The sequence below is a fragment of the Thunnus albacares genome, chromosome 8 (assembly GCF_914725855.1).
Source record: "Thunnus albacares chromosome 8, fThuAlb1.1, whole genome shotgun sequence".
Classification (NCBI taxonomy): Eukaryota; Metazoa; Chordata; class Actinopteri; order Scombriformes; family Scombridae; genus Thunnus; species Thunnus albacares.
Window position 1 is genome coordinate 7,686,777 of NC_058113.1, and position 21,852 is coordinate 7,708,628.

At 40.9% G+C, this 21,852-nt stretch overlaps 2 protein-coding genes across 7 annotated transcripts in view; one reads left to right on the top strand and one right to left on the bottom strand.

Moving 5' to 3' along the window:
- The first annotated feature begins 925 nt into the window (after window positions 1–925).
- Window positions 926–7,630, top strand: prss35 (serine protease 35). Its single transcript, XM_044358804.1, has 2 exons — window positions 926–1,477; window positions 5,135–7,630. Exon 2 carries the CDS (start codon window positions 5,154–5,156, stop codon window positions 6,423–6,425), a length of 1,272 nt encoding a protein of 423 aa, XP_044214739.1. The 5' UTR covers window positions 926–1,477; window positions 5,135–5,153; the 3' UTR covers window positions 6,426–7,630.
- Window positions 7,631–8,107: 477 nt separating this feature from the next.
- snap91a (synaptosome associated protein 91a) overlaps window positions 8,108–21,852 on the bottom strand; it is a 55,198-nt gene continuing 41,453 nt past the window's right edge. For 4 of the 6 annotated variants that reach the window (XM_044358797.1, XM_044358798.1, XM_044358800.1 and 1 more), the window contains 13 exons: window positions 20,072–20,320; window positions 18,821–18,904; window positions 18,460–18,528; window positions 17,969–18,100; window positions 16,264–16,335; window positions 15,143–15,382; window positions 13,045–13,242; window positions 12,926–12,944; window positions 12,152–12,242; window positions 11,836–11,931; window positions 11,562–11,696; window positions 11,332–11,420; window positions 8,108–10,357 (listed from right to left, as the gene is read on the bottom strand). In XM_044358797.1, coding sequence (XP_044214732.1) covers window positions 11,340–11,420; window positions 11,562–11,696; window positions 11,836–11,931; window positions 12,152–12,242; window positions 12,926–12,944; window positions 13,045–13,242; window positions 15,143–15,382; window positions 16,264–16,335; window positions 17,969–18,100; window positions 18,460–18,528; window positions 18,821–18,904; window positions 20,072–20,320 — 1,466 coding nt within the window. In that variant the 3' untranslated portion in view covers window positions 8,108–10,357; window positions 11,332–11,339. The remainder of the gene's footprint in view (window positions 10,358–11,331; window positions 11,421–11,561; window positions 11,697–11,835; window positions 11,932–12,151; window positions 12,243–12,925; window positions 12,945–13,044; window positions 13,243–15,142; window positions 15,383–16,263; window positions 16,336–17,968; window positions 18,101–18,459; window positions 18,529–18,820; window positions 18,905–20,071; window positions 20,321–21,852) is intronic. The other 2 variants (XM_044358799.1, XM_044358803.1) reach the window with 2 other exon arrangements.

The following is a 21,852-nucleotide window of genomic DNA, read 5'->3' on the forward strand; positions in this document are numbered from 1 at the left end:
GAGTGCCCTCGAGAAGGACACTGAGTTGTTGCTGCTGTAACTGAACCTCAGCTTTGACCTCCCTGTAGAGATGAGCATCAAAAGCAAAGATGAAGTTCAACAAAGTTACAGATTTCATTGTTTCATCCACACATTTCATACATTTAAAGTTTCAATAAATTCTTTAACTCAAGATTAACAAAATAATGGTGGAAAATAATTGAACTTTTTTTTTTTTTACTATTTTATGCTACTTTAGACCTCAACTCCAGTACATTTTAAAGGCAAATATTGTACTTTTACTCAACTACATTTATTTGGCAGGTTAAGTTACAAGTTATTTCTTACTGCAGATTCAGATTATTAATACAAAATTAGCCCCACCTGTACCAACTGCAACATTAAAGTGATACTTACACATTGGTGCATCACTAATACAGTGATATGATACTCTGAAACAGTCCATTCTGCATAATGAGCACTTTTCCTTTTGGTACTTTTGATGCTTATGAATACTTATGTCCTTTAACTTGAATGCCTGTGTTTCTTGCTCAAGTAAAATATCTTCTTCCACCGCTGCCTAAAGAGAATCTACATCACAGTTTCTTCAAGAAACTTCAAGAAATCCCATTTGGATTTACTTGTTCATCCCCATAAAACTGCTAAAATTGAACAATGTTGGAAGGTAAAATCACACTTTGTTTAAACTGCTCAATGCTTAATATGTAACCTGTGAGGAGGAGGATGCAAGAGGAGATAATTTTATTTCAAGGGGCCAAAAGCCAAAATGGTTTGGAACCACTACCCTTTTACTGTATATTGACTGTTTTTATATCTATTGTAAAAGATCATTGCATTTATGTCAGGCAGTACAGTCTGGATTTGGGTGGGTTTACTCTCTGCTTTGCTCTACACCCCTCACGCTTACACTTCATTGAACTTTTAGAATAAAGGTGCTGCAGATGTTGAGGCTCAGAATGGAAACGCCTAAGAAACTATTGTAGAGACCAGTGGAACTAATTCCTTCACAGTCCGCTGAAAGTCCCATTGACTGAGGCGCACTTGATTTTTTTTTTTTTTTCTGCTCCTGGCTGGCTGGAGGTTGGTGTACACCAACACACCTCCCGACTGGACTGCTGCTGAATAGACCACTGACTTCACCCAATTCAGCCTTTAGTTAGATCGCTTGGTCTGGTCCCACCCATATGTGAACAGCTTTTGTCACAAGTGAAAAAAAAGTCCTTTTCAGGTTTTTTTTTCCTTCCCTCCCTCCTCCTCAGCATCAAGTGCAGCCTGAGCGGAGCGTCCCGGCTGCGACTTTCTGCCCAGCCTCTTTGAAGAAGCAATGAGGAGAAGGGAGCCGTCTCCCTGCTGATACCAGGACGTCTGGGATGCAGTAATAACCGTTTGTTTTCTAGTGGGATCATATTTGTGTCTTTCTAGGGAAAACAAACAATACATTGAGGATTTGGCATATCCATCAATCGGATGCAAGCAGGTAGGAAGCCTCTCTCATTTTGCACAGTTATTAGGATTTCTTGTTGGAGCCATGGGGCAAATATGTTAGATTTAAAAAAAAATATTATTTATTTATTTATTGCTATTGTTATGTTCATTGGTTTCATGTGGTTTGGATAGTTATTTCGGGGATTTAATTAGATTTTATTGCCTAAGTGGTGCTTCATATTCTTTATACTTTTTAATCATTATGCGTATAATTTTCATTAGATGACGCTATTTAATTAGTGCAAAAAAACAAAAAAAAAAAACAGTTTGCACAGTTTGCTTTAGAACGAACAGATACCTTGTCCCTGTTCTTTCATACAGCTGCTAAACTGAAGCAGATGTGAAATTACTGATGTTTTGTTTTTTTCACATTTCATTGGCTATCTCATTTTATGGGGTATTTATTTGCTTTGCATGCTAATAGTGTTATTTGTTAGTTTTTACAATGGAAAAAGACACGACTTTTGCGAAGACATTTTAAATTTAATTAAAATCTGACTTTTTTGGGGGGGGGGCATTTTCTTGTTTTAAAACACTGACAGTGTCTGTCTCATGAGTCCCTGGTTGGAAACTCTGTGCCTGAGGAGCAGAAGTTTATTTAAAGTTGTGAAAATAGGTCAAAGCGGATGAAATCACCCCTTTTAATAAACGTGATGATGAATTAGACAATAGACGGTGATGCCTGAGGTGGAGAGGGGACAATTGCGCCATAGCGCCATCCTTTGGTCAATATGTGTCCAGGTTGCCTCTAGCAGTGCTTCTGAATCCCTTGAGAGATGGAGAGGGCACAGCGCTGTTCAGCTGACTTCAGTGGAAAATAGTAAAGTTCAAATGAGCGCCTTCTGTGACCAAGAGCCATCATGGCAGCATATCATTTTCCACTCTATGTTGAATAATTGCAGGCTTTCTTCTGGATTTGTGTTATGTCTGAGTCTGGCAGTGGGAGTGTGAAATTGAATAGAAACTAAGGGCAATTTTTGTATTCTTATTCATTGAGACTGTTTTACAGCTCTACTGTCTGTTTTTGGCTGGTTAGATGTTGGCCACTGGGTATGTTTTATTGGACACTGCGGTTAAGTTAAGCCAAATAGCCTCCTTTTGGTGGACTCCTCTGCCCCTGGCTCAATGACAAGACAAAGCATGAATTAAAAAGGCATGCTCTCTAGTTTCAACTAAAAGAGAGGATTTGGAGAGTGAATGAGTTCATAATATTTCTGCAATGGATGATGAAGCACTGATATGGTCCACAGGTGATGCTGTACTTGCAGTGAAGGAATTCTCCCTCTCAGCTGAGTCCCTTGGGAGCTTTGCCAAGCCTGGCAGCGTCTCATTTTCACGCTGCACTAACATATAATTGAAAAGGAATGTGTCTGTGGACCCCCTGGCCAATTTAGGCTGTCCCTGAAAGGTTTGTCCTCCAGCTGGATACCCCAGATGTCAGGCTGTCTGTCACACACTATTTAACCCCCCCCAAACAGCCAGAATGAATGCAATCTCTGTGGTGTTTCATTGTGGACTTCTGTTTGAAATTAAATGTTGGATTCACACTCCTGCTGCAGAGGCATCCAAGTGATTTTCTCTCCTTGTGTTTGGAATTGATTGTGTCACTTCATCACCACAGCCGCGCTGACGAAATGAAGCTTTTCTACTCCGTAGTTAAGTGATGGTCTGCTGAATCTATTAAAACGTACCCAAGTTGTATTTTTTTTAAAGGGTTATCAGGATCATTGGCAACATTACACTCACAGAAGCATGAACCAGCACACTGTCTGCAGCCTGCATAGTCTCTATGTTTGATGTCATTTGTACGCATGGACAGGGCGCAGAGTGGAGCTCAGGAAACCAGATATGGTCATTACTGAAAGAGAAGGTTAACCATTGTGGCAAACCTCCAAGCCACTGTCTCAGCCCATTCTGAGGATCAGGGTTCATCCTCGCCTCCTTGCTGCCCGCAGCCTCAAGCAATACTCCAGGGATATAAATCTCCTCTTAACCACATAGCTAATGTATCAACTCTAGAGAAATGTTTTGAGATCTCTAACGTATCTTAAACAAATGCTATTTTTCCATATGAATAATGGCACCAATCATTTTCTGCAAACTTGAGTATTTTGAGATCTTGTGTTTATAGAAAACTAAAAAACTGTTCTTTCCTGATTTTGATGTGCTGTCACAGACCACTGAGCTGCCCTCATGATGGTCTACAGAGCTGAACCTGGTGGATGTCTGATATTCTGGGCTACACTGCCTCCCTGTGGCTGTAAATAGAGCTGTGTTTATTTTTTCTCAATCAGGAGGCCTCAACATAGGATAGAAGACCCTCTTAGTTCAGGGAGATTTGAGTCTGCAATTTGAAGTGCCTAAAGATGATTAAAGGCTGTTTGCTGAGCAGTCTGGTTCCAAACAAGATAATGGCCTCTCCTTTACTGAGTAGAGGTGTTTAGTTAATAAACAAGAGAATCTTTGACACTGCATCTTGAATCTGAGCTGAATTCTGAATCAGTGTGAATCTATAGCTTTTTGAGACATTGTCAGTTCAGCTGTGCAATATACAGTATGTTATTTCCTAATTTAAAGCTCACTGAAAGACTGTGAAAGCCGAAACAATCAAGAAGCAATAACTCTGTTGCAGATTGGTGGTTGCTGATCTAATAACCTGGTGCTTATATAGGTCTTTTTTATACTGTACTCGAGGACACAGTTTAAACAAGCAACATGCTGAACTTACCTAGAGACTAAAGTGAAGACAGCAAAGACAACATTACCGTGTTATGAAAGGTGAGGCAATCTCTTAGTGATTTGTCTGAATGGTAATGTGATTGAAGAGTCTATACAGCACTTAGGCATAGCACTGCTTTGAGCTAAATACTAACATCGCCACGCTAATATGCTCACAATGAGCAATACTAACATGTTTGTGTTTTGCAGGTATAATCTTAGTTTAGCATGTTAATATGCAAACATGTCATTAGTTTTGCATGTATTTGGTCATTTACCCAAGCTTTAGATGAATACAATTTTTGACCATGTTGGTGCTTAATAAAAAGTTGAGGGATGGCGCATTGAAGAAAAGTAAAGGGGTCACCAGAGTCATTAGAATCTATTTTCTATGAAACCAATCCATGCAATGGATGTAGAGATATTTTCAATTAATAAGTGATAACTTTGACCTGCTAGAGGGACTAATGAAAAGTCACCAAAGTCAATAAGGTCCATCCTCTGGGTACCATGGATATCTGTTACAAATTGTATAGCAATCTAGTCAATATTTGTTTATATTTGCCATATTTGACATTTTACTCAAAACCACAAATGTCAAAACAGGATCACCAAAGACAGTAGCATTCATCATCTGGCAACCATAATGTCCATACAAAAATTTCATGGCAATCCATCCAATTGTTGTTGGGTTATTTCAGTCTAAACCAAAGTGGTGGACCACCGATAGACCGACAGACTGACATTGTCATCCCTACAGCCATGTGTGGCTAAAAAGGTTATTCTTTTTCTTTAGTGTGGCTAGAAAAAACAAACTACATTGTCAGTAACTATGAATTCTCTGTGCTGGACTGAACAAAATGACTCAAATCAATACTCTGATTTATGATTTCCACCCCTTTACCCCTCCTCTCTATTCTTAACATTTCAGAGCCAGGCCCAACTTAACAATGGGCCCCATACCCCTGTGTGTCCTGCTGCCGGTGACGGTGCTGGCTGTGGTGGTGGCTGTAGCTGCTGAGGTGAACACAGTTGATGATGAGTATACCTGGCCACAGTGGAAGGTTCCTCTGGTAAGGAAAAGACGCACTTTGCCTCTCAGCAGCCCCAACTTCTCAGCCCATCCTCAACCAGAGCTGAGTGGGACTTGTGGGATTGAGTGTCAGCGTCGCCTCCCCTCACCTTCTATGGACGACCTGGAGGAGTTCCTATCCTACGAGACGGTTTACGAGAATGGTACGCGCACATATACCTCAGTGTCTGTGCAGGGCCTCAACGAGGTGACAGCTTTGTCCAGAAACAACTCGTCTAGCTCCCGACACAAACGAGAGGTGTATGGCACAGACACCCGCTTCACCATCTCTGATAAGCAGTTCTCCCTCAAGTATCCCTTCTCCACCTCTGTGAAGATCTCCACAGGATGTTCTGGGGTTCTGGTGTCACCTAAACATGTGTTGACCGCTGCCCACTGCATCCATGACGGAAAGGATTATCTAGACGGGGCTCGGAAGCTACGAGTTGGTATTCTGAAGGAGAAATCCAGACGAGGGAAAGGAGGGAAAGGGAGAGTGCGAGGAAAAGGCAAAAGGAGAAGTAGAGACAAAGCTCAAGAGGAAGAGGAAGAAAAGGAAGAGAACGACGGGAAAGGGGACCGTAAGGGAAAAGGGAAAGGTAGAAAGAGTCGGAACCGGCGGAGTGCGGAATCAGAGAAACCTTCATTTCGGTGGACCAGGGTCAAGAAGACCCAGGTGCCTAAGGGCTGGTTCAAAGGTGTGGCTGATGGACTGGCTGCAGATTATGATTACGCTATTCTGGAGCTGAAGAAAGCCCCAAAAGTCAAGCACATGGATCTGGGTGTTATCCCCTCAGTCAAGAAGCTCCCTGCTGGGAGGATCCACTTCTCTGGCTTTGATGATGACCGGCCTGGCAACCTGGTGTACCGGTTCTGCTCCGTCTCTGAGGAGTCCAATGATTTGCTGTACCAATACTGTGATGCCAAACCCGGCTCCAGTGGCTCTGGGATCTACATTCGCCTCAAGGAGCCTGGCAAGAAGAAGTGGAAGAGGAAGATCATTGGGGTATTCTCTGGTCACCAGTGGGTGGATGTAAATGGGAACGGGATGCAGCAGGATTACAACGTTGCAGTGAGGATAACGCCCCTCAAATATGCCCAAATTTGCTACTGGGTCCACGGGGACTCGAGTGAGTGCCAGGTAGCCTAAGACAACACAGGATCCCAATCAACCACCACCAATCCTGTCCTTCAGACCCACCTTCATAAAAGGGACACCTAATCTACTCTAACCCTCACCTCCCCCCACCAACCAGGGGCTGTTGACTGCCTCTTCTCTTCCTGCCTGTATTTCCCATGTCTCCCAGTGACTCCTGCTACACTGATCACACACACACAACCCACACACAGCCATACAGACTCAGTGTTGACAACAACAGGAACTCGGCAACACATAAAGAGAACTGTGGCTCTTCAGCTTTTCTAATTTATTTGCTAAAAAAACAACTGAGAAAAAAATATGTATTGTACGTGTTTACAGATCATTCTGATCTGCAGTTTTGCTTTCTATTTTGACTCTTTTTAAAAAAGATTTCACCTTTTTGGATACAATGTTAAAAAGTGTGAGCAAAGCCCTGGTACATTCGTCTTATATTCTAACCAGACTTTGTATGGAGAGTCTTGCATTCTCAAGTGTTCTCCACCACTGTAAAAGAAGAGTGCGTGCATTGGCCTTGACAAAAGACCCAGGAAAAAAACAAACGTAACTTTTGTTTTACAAATGAACTATATAGAGATATTAAGATAACTTTTTATAAGCATTTTAATTGAACGAGCTGGTGTTTTGCATTGTGTATATCTAGAAGTTTGTTTTTTACAACTACCTTTTGAAATAAGACTATTTTTCTGTCTAAATAGAGAGAGTCCTCATGGACCTTGGATAGAAGATTTTTCTGATTTGTGAGTCTCACCATCTTTTCTCTGTTCTTGCAACGCAGTGAAATGTGGTTTCATTGTTGTGCACATAATAATAGCGGTGCTTACCCAGAAGACATGGTGCTAATTTATGGAATTGTAAACTTTTTTTCGGGGGAGGGAAGACTGCTCAGAATATATTTTGATAGCCTAGTACTGTAACTATGTATTTAATGTGAGGCTACATATTTTGATTGTGTTAAGATGGGACTGAACCATTCAACAATTTACTTGAGCTGTTTAGATTTCTGTAACTCTAATAGTTAAATGAGATTACAAAAGCCTCAATAATGTTATATGATAACAAATTTGAATCTGGAATGTGATATTTTTGACTTTTCTTGTTGCATATGTTCCAAAAATTCGAGTCTTTTTGAATACCAAATACCTGAAATTAATGATGCAGATTGAAGACTACCAACCATTAAACCAAGATTACTACTTGTGTGTGTTCGTACATACTTCCTTACTCACCTATATACTTACTTCATTAAGAAATAAAACCACTCAGCAGCATGGCTGGATTAAACTGTTATAGGGCCCCAGGGAAAACATTTGTTGTTGGACCCCTTTTGACTCAGCCACTCTCCCACCCTCTGTGCCAACCTCCAGGTTCTCATTAAAGCTGTTCTCATCAATATTTTCATACTGACAATAGATTAAATTATGAAGTGTATTGGAATGGTGCTGCTCATAGACCACTCGAAATGATCACCCAACTCTGTGGCTCTTCTTAGCTCTTTGTTTTGATTTTATGGCCCCCAACTTTACTTTGATCCACCAAAGGCATTTGGGAATATGTCCACTTGGAAATCTGGCCTTGGTGAACAGTCATGAAGATACTGTTGATGTGGTGGGACATAAAATAATACTTCAAACTGACTTTTATAATGTTGGTGAATGGAAGAAAAGAAAAACTTTTGTGGGCAGTTCAATCCGTCATTGAATTTATTGCATCTCAAAGGGCTTACATGCACTGGGGAGAGCCATCGTTAATAAAATAAATTTACAACTAAACAAAAATACAATTTTAATAATTCAGTCATGAAAAATGTGAATAATCTCTGATTATTTTCTCTGAAACACATCTGATTCTCACAACCAATCGCTCAGTCTCACAAACAGACCGCTGAGATGACAACACAGAGTGAGCTTTATAACTGTCTGTAGTTTACAGCACAGGACTGGGGCCACTGGTGTTACACAGCAGTCCAAATGCATGTCAACCCTAAGAACATAATTCTATTATTAGTCAGCAGGAATAGAGGTGCTCTGTGTAAAAATGCTTTCCCGGGACCAACTGTGACCTCCTGTGGGTTTCTGCATTGTATGCATTGCTCCCATTTGGCCACATACAGTAGAACGGTTCCATTGACAGCGGGTCAAAGGTCAGCAACAACTCAAACAAACAATATGTTCAAACAGCAAACAAGTCTTAATAGTATGTCAGATCTCATTGTCGTTTTTGGCATTTTCAGGTGACCAGAATAGATTAGTGTGTTGAAACTTTTATAATTTGCTGTAATTATAACATTGTCAAAGCAGGTTGAAACACTGTCACTTGGCCCATTTTTTCCAACAGCACTGGGTGCAACAGGCTAGTAACATGGAAGTTAAAGGTACCCCTTGGAGTTTTTTGACCACTAGTAGTAATAGTGCAATGTTTTGATGAACAGATCCCTGTTTTGTTCATATTGCATGCATGGGCAAATGGGCACACTTGTGCGCTCCAGCAAAAGGCAGAGAAGCAGCCTGCAAGCTAGCAAACATGTATGTAAACAATGCAGGTTTTAATTCTTTCTAGAAATTGGCTTTGCAAATGTTTAAAGAGGGAGGAAATGCATTCAACACATTTGTTAGGCCTCAAGGATACACACACAGAATGTAAACATACCTTTCTTTGTTTAGAAAAAAAACTCACAGGGTACCTTTAATCTGTTCCTGAGTCTGTCTTTTTGTAATGAGATTTTGTAGTGTGCACAGTGAAGTGACAAACCCACAAAACTCCTTCTTGCAGGAACACCATGTTGTTTATTATCTGCTCTTATTGTTGGAAAATGTGACAGCAAATTTATGAAAAAAAATCTTTTAGATAAAATGAAAATGCGCTGATCCACACAGGAAGTGGAACAGACAGCTATACAGTTATATTGAGGAACAGTTTGAGTTAACCTCTGTGACTAAGAACTAAAGCATTTTCTCTGGAATTAAGTTGCAAGATATGTTCTTTAATAGCAATACCAGCAAATATTGACAGCAGTCTGTCTGGTGGGATATTCTTAAAGAAACAGAACATATAAATAACATAGGACGAAAAGACGAAAAAAACAAACATAGAAAAATAAGCCACAAGTTAAAAAAAGAAACAAACAAAAAGGATCACTTGCTGTTCTGGTAGGATTCAGAAGCCCATAGAAGTTGTTTCGTAATATACAGTATATTAATCATATAGCAGTATTCATATTTGTTTCCAAATACTTTCAAATGATGACGGGAAATAGAAGGATACTCACACGACTTCTTACAATTTCATGTCAGATTCACATTTATATTTCTCTTCAACAGACACACAGAATAGAGACGTAATCCTCGAATTCGCCAGAGAAATCTATGTACATCAAAGAGGACCTTTCTGTAAACAACACATGACATGGTTCTCCAAAATCTACTGGGGCTTTGTTTACCACTCTCATCCAATCGAAGTGGGACAAAGAAGAGCTCCTTCTCCTTTACAAGGAGGGGGGGGACAGATAGGGGGCTGTGGGTGGAGCTTAGGACACCAAAGCACATCCATCATTCAACTCAACACTAGAAATAAATCTAAACACATATGCCTTTGCTTTCTCTCACTTACTTTTTGTGGACTTTTTTTTCAGGGTTTTGTGTGATTTTGTTTAGACAAAAGATTAGTACATCTACATGAGCACACGCTTGTATTTTTTTCTCATTTATATATATATATATATAATCCGCTATGGTTCACTTTCACAGTTTGTGCTACGACATCACACAGGAGAGGGGCGGGGAGTGGATAGGCAGGGTGGAGAAAAGAGGCTCTTCTAAGGTTGAGTAGCTGAACAGAGGGAGAGGGGGAGGTCACTGGCATCCTGAGATGTTGATAGACACCAGGCAAATGGTGAGAGGGCCCTGCTCCAGAGAAGAAAGCAGCTGGAAGAGAGGAAAGAGAGAATATTTCAACATAGGAGTCATATTATGATGTGATCCTTGTAGGATTTTAATGAAGTGCAAGAACTACTCTAAAAGCTGAATAATGATGCTGTGGTCACACAACAGGATGACAATGTCGATTGCTATGTGGTGATTTTCATAAATTAAATTCAACTACTTCATGTGCATTCCCAATGGTCCCTTGAATAGCACCATTGAGTAGCAAATGATCCAATAAAATCTCAATAATTCCATTCATTTTCAATGTTCTATTTAAATGCCAAGTATGTAAGAAGGTGGACTTTGCAAGAATCACAAAGTTGAATATTTGTGTGATGAAAAGGAAGCCTGCTGGAAGTCAAACTGAAATCACATTTAGTCATCCCTTTTTACAGTCAAAAATTATGTTTTTGTTCAATTTATTGTTAATTGTTTTATATTATTAGGATGAAGAATATATTTGGGGAAATGTTAAAAATACTCTTTTTCGGCTCAGCCAGCTAGAGGGGGAGTTTCAGTGTCTGATCAAGAAGGAGAGGGGAACGAGATACAAATTAAATGTCATGGGCTAAAATGTTGCTAGCAGTGGTACTGAAGAGTGAGACCCAAAGTAAAAAATATCCTGAGAGCAGAAAATGTTTGAAACATAGGTCATCAGCTCCATCTTCAGGTGCTGTACTTGGTAGCAGAGAACTGTATGTGTCAAAAGGAGTGACAGGCATTAGCAGAGATCAATACCAATGCCTACACTAAAAGCTCTGCAAACAAATTAGATAATGGTGGCAAGAAAATTTAAATAGTCCAATTCCTGATCTCAAATCTCAATCTTGACCAGAATTAGGCCAGTTGATCCTTCTATGATTGAATGAGCATTCAGCTGGCAGCTGATTAACTACCATGTACCACCACAATATGAATGCAGCATCAAATATTTCTGGAAGTTTTAACTTATTGCATGTGTCCTGAGCTCCCACCTGGGGCGTTATAAGAAGTCCTTGAGATCGAGTTCTGCCAGAGGATCCTTGGGCTTTTTAGGACTCTGGCTTGTAGGTCCTGGAGAAAGCTGTGAAATAAAAACAGAACAACTTAACCAGTTGGCAAGACATGTAGTGATAGTTAGAAATATAAGAGTATAATTAGTTTTCTGTGATGCATGGATTAATTTGTAGATGAATGGAATTATTGGTAACTAAAGGTTTGTTACCGGTGCTCCTGGTGCAGCGGCTCCGGGTGCAGCTCCGGCCACCCCAGCGAAGGGAGGTCTCATCATGGGTTGCCCCATCAGAGGCTGCCCCATCATGGGCTGCATCATGGGAGCTCCGGGGCCTCCTGCAGCAGACTGGTGAGACAGGGAGAACACAGTAGAGGGAGTTTCATGAGGCTGATTAATCATCTTCTGCCTTCAAGATCATTTGGACAGCGTGTATATGAAATATACATTTGTATACTAGAGATTTTACTATGAATGAAATGCTCACCATGCCGAAGCCAGGCTGTGCACTCATTGGTGGCACCATGGCTCCACCAGGTGGAGCTGCTCCTGGTGCCCCAGGAGCTCCGGGAGCGGCACCAGCCTATAGAGACAGAAAGCAGAGGTCAGACCATCAGCTGCTGTATGTTCTTACACAAAACACAAAGCAATAACACATTTAGTTAATGTCTTACGCTTGTTAGGAATTATTCAAATGTATGCTGAAAGCTACATCTTACGAGTTTGAAGCAGTATGTACAACTCTAAGCTCAGTTTGCAGAAATAAAACAGCTTTTTGGATGAGGAGTCAGTGCTGTTCTTACCATGGGGGCTCCTGCTGCAGCCCAGCTTGTGGGGGCTACCTGGGGTGTCCAGTTGGCTCCTCCAGTCAGCTTCTTCTCACTCAGTGGATCCCTAAAGGAGATTAAACACAGAATAACACAGACTTATGCAAGACTCCACTGTGCCATTTTTGTTATTATCCTGCTCATGCTTAGATTAGTGACTGTTGTAGACTAACAAAGATGATGCAACATACAGTACAGTGGTCTACAGGTAAAGAGCTCCAGTACTCATTTATCATTCAAATTCCATTTGCCAAAATAAGACTTCATTAAGAAATCTTAATGAAATCAAACTGCTGCTGTATCAACACTCATAACAGAGCATTCATATGAAGTGTTGATCCCAAGATGGGAAAACATTCAAATGACTGAGGAAAACCTATTAATTTGGTGGCTATGATTTAATAACACCAAGCCCAAAAGAGCTCTGGAGAGATGCAAACTAAAGAAAGCAGCTATGATATAATTGGGTGCAACAGTTTCTCAAGGCCAAAAATTCATTGAAGACATAATGATTAAAATGAACATCATGAAGACATGATGTTTAAACCTAGCGACCTTCATCAGCTTTGAAAATGTTGTGCCCCATTACATCATATGATTATGATATGATTTTCTGTATTTTCACAAACTCCTAGGATCTTATTTATTCTTTCACAAATCCAGTTCTATGAACCAGGCAGATATGTTGGAGCCTACACAACTACCATGCACATGCATTCACTGAATCCACATCAACATACACATACTTACTTTTTCTTTACTCCAAGGTCTAGGACACAGGAAAGAAAGAAGAACAAGCTCAGTTTCTATTTAAGAGTTTGTTATAAACAGAAATCTTTGAGAGCCAGGCAGGAAAAGCTGCAGTCTACCTCCTATCAGGTTGGCCAGTGATGAGTCCAGATCTCCTCCGATGGTTTTGGTAGGGGTTGGGGTGGCGGGTGGAGCGGCTGCAATGCCTCCCCCTGTGATGGGAGCTCCCATGCTTCCTGCTGTGCTCCCAGCAGAGCTTCCCCCAGTGCTCTGGGGCGTTACAGCAGGCATCAGCAAGTCACCTAATCCACCAAACACTTGGGAAGAGGGTGGGAATGGCAGGACATCAGAGAAACAACATGGATTACAAACCCGCAAATCCCTAATCTAGCTATAACACAGGAAGAGGGCAGACAGTGCGGTGAGGGAAACAATCCAGCTGCGACAGCATCAGCTGTCAGGTGTGCATGGCATGCACAAAGTAGGACTTTAAATATATTTGAGCATTCAAAGGGATGTAACTAGAGCAACTGCACTAAGCTAGTTGCTAGCCAGTTTACATAGTAACACTTCATCAAATCAAACACTGTCTTAATTTGGAATACAGGACTGGTTTTAGACCATGTGTCACAAGGCCTGAGAGTTTGCAGGTTTTCATTCCAACCAACCAGTATAGCAGTCTACCTTTGGTTGAAGGCGTATTAAAGGAATATGTGCAACCCTGCTTTAATAATGCCATAATCACTGTATAATATCCCACATTATACTGCTACATCCAAACTGTTTTGACACCATTTGTTAAATTTAATTGTTTTGTAAGCTGCAGTTAACTGAGAAGCCTCTGAATAATAAGGATAAACTCAAGCCATGCTGGCAGCTCTGTGAGGTTTCAACCTAAATGCTAATGTCAGCATGCTAACATGCTCACAATGACAATGCTATAATGCTGATTTTAAGCAGGTACAATGTTTACCATCAAAGTTTAACGTCTTAGCTTGCTAACACTTGTTATTTAGCTCCAAACACAAATGCTGAGAATATCTATACAGTCCTATAAAATAAATTGCTGAAAGGTTAGCAGAGTTGTAACTATAGATCGTGTAGTAGAACTTTCTAAGGGTTTATGCTCTATGAACTTATTTATATAAAATCTTTAATGTTTCAACCTTTGCAGCGACCAAAGAGGTCTAATTATTAACGACAATCACATTTTTTGACTGCAGACTGAGACCTTAAATATAAGACATGGCATAGTGCCTAGCTTGTTGTGTGACCCAAAATTAATTGAATGTATTCATTCGCAACTCCAGAATACATTTAAAAATGTATCATTGAAATGTGTATTATTGCACGATTGAAATGAAAACCTGTCCACTGCAGAGTTTAGGCTTGGTAGCACATGGTTAAAACCCTCACTAGTGTAAAAGACTGTGGGCAAGTTCTATCAAAAAAAACCAAAAACAAAAAAAAGTAAGTTTTGCCTCATGCAGGAGACAACCAGTGGTTAAGTTGCAACATGCAAAGTAGGAACATCCTGCAGAAGGGGAGACTTGCCCAAACTGCACATGCTGCAATGCACAGTGGGTTGAACTCACCAATTACATATTAGAAGAAGCAAGCAATGACCCAGCAGAGTGGAAGGGGTGAGGATGAGAGAGGGAGGTTGAAATGGAGCAAAAGAGAAGAGGTGTATAGCAGAAAAAGGGAAAAAGAAAGAAAGATGTGTCAATTGTGTGGAGGGTGGAGGGGTGAGCAGGAGGTGGAGAAAGCACAGCATTTGTGAATGTGCAAGAGTCCAGCAAGAGAAGAAGAATCAAAGAGACTGAGAGAAAAAAACAGACAAATCATTGCGAGAGAGAAAGCAGTGCTGAGGAGTTAAGCAGTCAGCAGGAACAACAGTTTTATGTAATAAGGAGGACAGTGACGGCAGCACGTCAATGTGTGTCATTCATGCAGAAGTCAAGCTCTCAGCAGGAAGAACAGCAGTAATAACAGTGACAGGCTAGGTCTATCTATGGTTGGGAGAGCTCAGTTTTAATGAACCAGACAAAATTAATGCACATCAAGCAGAAGACTTGTGCAAATATGAACGAAAAAAGCAAATTCTCTTAAGTTTCACATTTCACAAAGCATGAAAATGAAAGTGTATTGAGGTGAGACAAAAAGAATAGATGTAAAGGAAATCTTTTAAAACATACTGTATCACTGGACACTTACTTGAAGCATCAAAGCCACCAGAGGGCGCCGGTGTGGTGGTTGCAGGTTCTGCTGCTGCTGCTGCTGCTGCTGGTACTATAGGTATCGCTGACACTGCAGCGGGTACTGGAGGTGTTGGAGAAGGAAGTGAGCCTAGGGCGTCAAAGCCAGACTCCAGGAGATCGTTCTGCACCAGAGCTGGAGCCAAGGCTGGAGCCAGAGCTGGGACGGAGGTGGGAGCCAGGGTGGGAGACATCAGGCCTGATGGATATAACAGACAGAATTGCAACTGTAATAGCATGTGTGTTGTTTCTCGACTGAATCACCATGATTTCATGAGAAACACACATTAAATATGATTACTGGCACAACAGATGACACATAAGACATTTTACAACCAAAATTCAATTTTGAGTTTTCTCTATGTGGTAAAGTTGATCACTGCAGCAGCCAATAGTAGGAGAATACAGCACAGAGAAAGTGAATATGATACAGCAAATTACTTAAACAGTGACAACAAAAGAGCTTATTGAAAATGATTTGAAACATCTAATACGAATTACACTATCCAAACAGGGCATGTAACAATAAAACATATCTACATCAAGACAAGCAAATAGGTGAAAAGACAAGAAAATAGGTCAGGTACATCAAGTACAATACACAAATGCTACCATGTGAAAAGGATGTCTGTTGTCTGTATGAGCATGTTGTGTATGTTGAAAATATTTCTTAATGATTCATGCTGCACGAAGATAAAAACTTTTTTTGCCCTTTTTTTGTGACACTGTAATCCATGGGCGAGGCAGTGGCCATGAAAGGACTAGGAAGTTGTGATGAACAGATATTTGCCATTTCCAAATGAGTCCAAAGCCACTTCAGAAGTGCTGTGTAATGAAATTCAACCTGTAGTGCCGAGCCTGTGCCATTAATTTTACAAATGCATCTCCATCATTACTTGCTGCATAATTTCTTAATCAGCACATTTCCATCAAACATTTGAAGGCATAAAAACTTTTTCACAGTACTGCAGACGTTTTATCAAAATTTGCTACTCCTTTCAGCATTTCCAACTTGATATCCTATAATTTTCATTAAAATATTTTGATGTAACCAAAGAGTTACAGACAGAGGAGTCTCACCTCCCAGCAGGTCGTCTCCAGGCCCTCCAGGAGCAGAGCTCTGTGTCTCCTCCACAGGAGCACTGAAGGAGTCTGCAGGGCCATCCAGTTATCCACAATGCAGCATGGAGGGCAGAAAGGGGTGAGAGGTCAGCCCCGGACCACACACTGAGACATGGTGGGGGGGGTAGGAGACAGTGAGACAGATCAAACCGACTGTCACGGCCACAGATTGTCATTTGTGTCTTGACTGATTGCCAAGCTTCAAGAAGGTGGGTCTTATCTATTAAGAGCCTGTTAGAGGGCAGACAGAAGGTGAGAGTAGAGGAAGAAAGAGGAGGGTGGCGTGCTGCTGAGTGCGCAACTCTTTTTGAGATGGACTATGAATAATAACCCTAATCCTGAGCTATTTTGCTATAGTTTCTATCCATGTTTATTTGCTAACCTAAATGAACTGAAACCAGTGCTGAGCTCAGTGCACAGTCGGTGACCAAGAAGAGGATCAGAGGGAGTGGCTCCTAACCACGTAAAAAGTGGAGCATCAGTGGGAAGCAGCAAAACTATAACTGAAATACGAAATAATAAGTGAAAAAAAGCAATGCAGGAATTAGGAACTTGGGAAGTGTAGATGGAAAAAAATTGGCCATGATGGGACCATTTTCCTCAGTTTTTTGTCATAACATAGTAGAATGACTGTAAGAGACTGATACAATTCATTTCTACAGGTTGCTTTATTTGTCTTGGAGTAAGACTTGGTGCAAACTGTGCAGGTACACACAGCAACAAGACTAAGAATGTGCAACCATGCTAGCAGCTCTGTGAGGCTGTAATTAGGCACAGTGATGCTTCCAGCTAAAAGCTAACATCAGCATGCTAACATGCTCACAATGACAATGCAAATATGCTGATGCTTAGAAGGTTTAATGTTTCTCATTTTCACCATCTTACCTTAGTGTGTTAGCATGCTAACATTTGTTAGTTAGAACTAACCACAAAGGACACCTGAAGCTGTTGGAGATGTCATTAACTTTGGACAATTTTGCCATGTTGATGGTGCTAGATGAAAAGTCAGATCACCACAATTATTACATTACGTTGTTACTCACTCAATTATGACTAATTCTGAGGGTGACATGAATGTCTGTGCCAAAATGCATGGCAATCCATCCCATAGAAGTAAATGATATTTCAGTCTGGGCCAAAGTGGTGGATCACCCGACTGACAGACAGACCTACACTGCCATCCCTAGAGCTACGCTAAAAATGTGGAGCTTCAAGAACACTGCTTGTTTTTAATCCAGCTGGATAGCTAAATCTTAACCATTGTATAAAACTGATTTGAATTGAAAATTGAAACCACATTTTGTTAAAAAAAAATCACACCTCCACAGAAACACACACACAAACAGTGTAATAATTATTTTGGCAATGTAACCGGGGGCTACTGCCAACTATTGTCTGTTCTATGTCTATCATCTGTCTACAGTCTAACCCAGAAACAGCTGAAAATAGTTTTGCATTAACACCTACAGTCTATCACATCTAGATAATATAAGCCCAGCTGGTTCAAACATTCACCTGAGAACTTGAAACAACTGAGGAGTGATAAAAACATCCAGCAGAAAGACAGAAGAAAGTAAAATTATACGATGCACAACTTTTATACAGCATATGTTGTTTCAAAGAAGTGCGTGTGTGTGTATTTGTGCACTGTGAGGTACTGTACCCAGCAGGTCAATAACTGGTGCTGGCTCTGCTTTGGGAGGAGAGGAGGCTTCTGGGACGGGAGCTGCAGCGGGAGCTGCAGCAGGAGCAGCAGCGGCAGCAGGAGCAGCAGGAGCTGGAGTTGCAAACGAGTCTAAACAGGAAGAAAGGCAGAGACAGAAGCAGGGAGAGATTAAATTACTCTCAGATCTAAACAACCAGATTTATCCGTGACAGCTTCCAAGAAGAGAACGCTCTGCTCATGCACTGTTATTATGCCTGGACTAAAAGGCTAGCAGAAATGCAGAGAAGAAGCAGGAGTAGGAAGCAAGCATCCCTGCATCTTATCTATGTATCCACATCCTTGAAGTGTGCACCATCTGGAAGTACAGGACTGGTGTGCATGTGTATGCAGACACCAGCACCATGCAAAAACTTCAATGATAAGTGGAGGCTGGCTGCACTCTTCATGAGAAGAGGAAGAGAAACTAAAGGTAAAGCAGCTTGACTCACCGGTCACAATGTCTCCAACCGGAGCCGGCTCGGGCAAAGGAGAGGGCCCGCGCGAAACAGCAGGAAGGTCTAATTTACCAACGCAAGCAAGAGGCAAAATACGAGAAAGAAGAAAACCGTGGGGGTCGGGGAGCAAAGAAAAGCATTAGCGTGGCAGGTAGAAAGACAGCGTAGATAGAAAGCAGCCACAAGGACAATCCAGTACTAGATGAGTGGGTTGCATGCACAGATCTCATACCACTATGGGGGACAAACCAAGACGTGTAGGATAAATAAAACAGTTGACAGAGGAGTGGACGTATGGAAACCAGAAGAGATGAACAGGTTCCACACACAGAGAAATGGATATCAACTCCTGTACCTGCACCAAAAAGGTCTACGCTAGGAGTGGTAGCAGCTTTGGATTCAGTGGTAGGGCTTTGCTCAGGCATAGAATCAAACATATCTAAGAACAAGGACACACAATCATATGTACATTCAGATTTCAAGTCAAGTGCAAACAGAATGATGAGTTAAGAAGAAAGATGAGGGAAAGCAGAGAGAGCAGATATTTTGATTAATAAACGGGTAAGCTGCTCTGTATCTGTTCAGTGCAATGCAAAATGAAACAGTGAAAAAGTTAAAAGAGAATATTGCCCAACTTCAGCATGAATACAAAACTTTCATATTTGTGTTAGTGAACTTTGATTAAATGACCAGAAATAACTGTAGAGTTATTTTTCAAATCTCTATGATATTCAGTAACAAAAGCCTACAGTCATGCTAGCGACTCAGTAAGGCTGTGCACATGCACAGTGGTGCTTTTGAGCTAAATGCTAATGCAAGCGTGCTAACATATACACAATGACAGTGCTAATGGTGTGTTCTATACAAGTCGGAAGAAAATTCCAATTTCTGAGCTCCATTCCATGATTTACGGTGCAAAATGCAAACAATCAACATGGGTCACCAGTCTATCACAGGGCTAACATCTATACTATTTATACTATCTACTGTGGAAGGTAACTGAAGCATCTGGTGGAAACCCTCATGAGAATTTTGAAGTTTAGCAATATTCCCCTTTAACTAAAGTGCATCAGCTACAATAAAGCATTCATAGCTGTCAATATCTGAAATATCTGTCACAAGCAGGAGAAGAAAACGTTTTTCTTCCCTCTAACATTTGGCAGTCTCTTTGTTAGTATTAGGTTAATAATCAAAGCAAGTTGAGCCACCTCTGTTGACAAAAAAAGTTAGCAACGTCCAGTATCGGATTTGGTCGCGGAAAAATGAATAATTGATGGATTGATTTTTAAAGTGGCAAACATAATGAATTTCATATTTATATTAAAATTATTTCAGTTTTGCAGAGGAGGTCAAGTTGCTTGATTAATTTAATGGTCAATTAAATGATCTGGATCTAGATCAGGAAGGGCATCATGGAAAATAAAAAAAAACAAATCTGAGATGTAGGGGCTGGGTAAATTATCATTGTCACTATCATATCATCAGTGGCAAGAGCAATACAATCATCGTCATGATCATCGTCATCATCATCATCAAAACCTTCATAATCATTGTCATAATGCAGGGCAATGCAGTGAGAGGCATAATGAGAGCGAGAGGACTTTACCACCAAAGATATCTAGAGTCGGGGCGGCTGCAGACTCTGTGGTGGTGGTGTCGGTGGTGGTTGTGGTGGTAGTGGTGGTGGTGGAAGAAGGGGTGGGGGCAGCGGGGGCAGCGATCGGGGCAGCGATGGTCGGCGCCTCACTAGAGGTGGAAGGTGTGACGACGGCAGCCCCCGTGTCAGCAGGCCTCATAGCAAACAGGTCCAGCTCTGGAGCAATGTCCGCACTCCCCTCCGTCGTAGCGAAGGGGTCTTCAGGAAGAGCAGCAGGAGGTGGTTTTTAGGGGTTAGGGGGGTTATGATGAGAGAAGAAGGGGAAGGGGTGGTGGGTAGGGGGAGGGGGATTGAGGGTTTGTTAAAACAACAAACACTGTAAAAAGCTTATTTGTGAGGCCTCTGAAGCTCCTAATGAGGATTAGGCACAAAGAAATTAAACCAGTCAAACACGTGGTCACTCATTAACTTCAGTACTGCATCCACAACCAACAACATACACCGGGGAGCTATACTTCTCACTGTGAAGTAGGCGATGTAGAACAAATTTTGGTTGACTGGCCAATCAACCCTGTGACTGATGAGAACAAACACCAAAATCATCCGTGCATCCCTGGTACATCATTTGCAATGTGACCTACATGTTAGTGTACTACAGGCTGTGATATTGGGCCACTACAACTACACTGACACTTGACTGTACCTGCATGGGACCAATAAATCATAACATTATATAACTGCTATGACATGTTATTAAGAGCAAGGATCTTATAAAAGTCATTTTAACAGCTAAAACCAATTTACACTTGGCTCAACTTTCCATAGAGTGAAATCTACAATGATTTATTCTTTTCTCTGAGCACTGGTGCTAAAGCTGAAGCATTAAGGCACAGTGCTTCAACATTACAGCTGCTTAATTCATGCCATCTAGAGTATTTCCTCAAATTAAAAATTGTTAGCCATATATTACACTCACCAGATCATATAAGACAGGGATTAAAATTCATTCTCACCAGGTAGTAACTGTTTGATCTGGTGGTAAACATTGTGTAACTTGGTCAATATTAACTATAGTTTCACACTTCAAAGGAAGAAATAAAAGTCAATAGAGAGGAGTTAAATAAAATATAACATTGTTTCTCAGTGATTCCTCCTCTCCACTGTTTGTATCAGTTAGTGTTCAGAGTTAATATTTGACCTGTTATATCAAAAAACATGAACACCATTTAAAAAAAGCACATTTATGTCTTGTTACTTTGCAAAATGCAAGTGGTCGAACATCAAAAACTCTGGTGATATACTAGGGATACATGGAACATCTGTTTTCTCATCACTAAACAACAAACCTGACCAATGAGCAGGTTTTCTAAAAAGCCGGTGTGATTAATAAAACACTTCAAGTGTGGGGGCAGAATAAAGTTAATGCCACAGCATGTTAGATAAACTTAAAACGGCAATAGCTTTGTTACTGCTATGGTTAGTATACTATGCACAAACCAGAGCTCCAAAAATGTACATTAAAGAGTCATTTTGAATAATAAAGAAAACAAATTTGAACAAATACATTTCATGGACATTACACTGATTGCTCCAGTCCTTGTCCTGCTTTACATACTAGGCCAAAGAGAGAAACTGCATGCAATTAAATAAAAGAAAAAGGAAAAAAAGGCTCCAAGATGATTTATATAATCATCAGAATTAGGTAGCATCAGGGTTAGTGTAATCAAAACATAGGGTATTCATTATTGGACTACAGTATAGTCTGTAGTCTGTATAGGCTGTGCTGTGCT

What these genes read in the sequence shown, in the direction of transcription:
- prss35 (XM_044358804.1), top strand. Translation starts at nt 5,154, where the DNA reads ATGGGCCCCATACCCCTGTGTGTCCTGCTGCCGGTGACGGTGCTGGCT.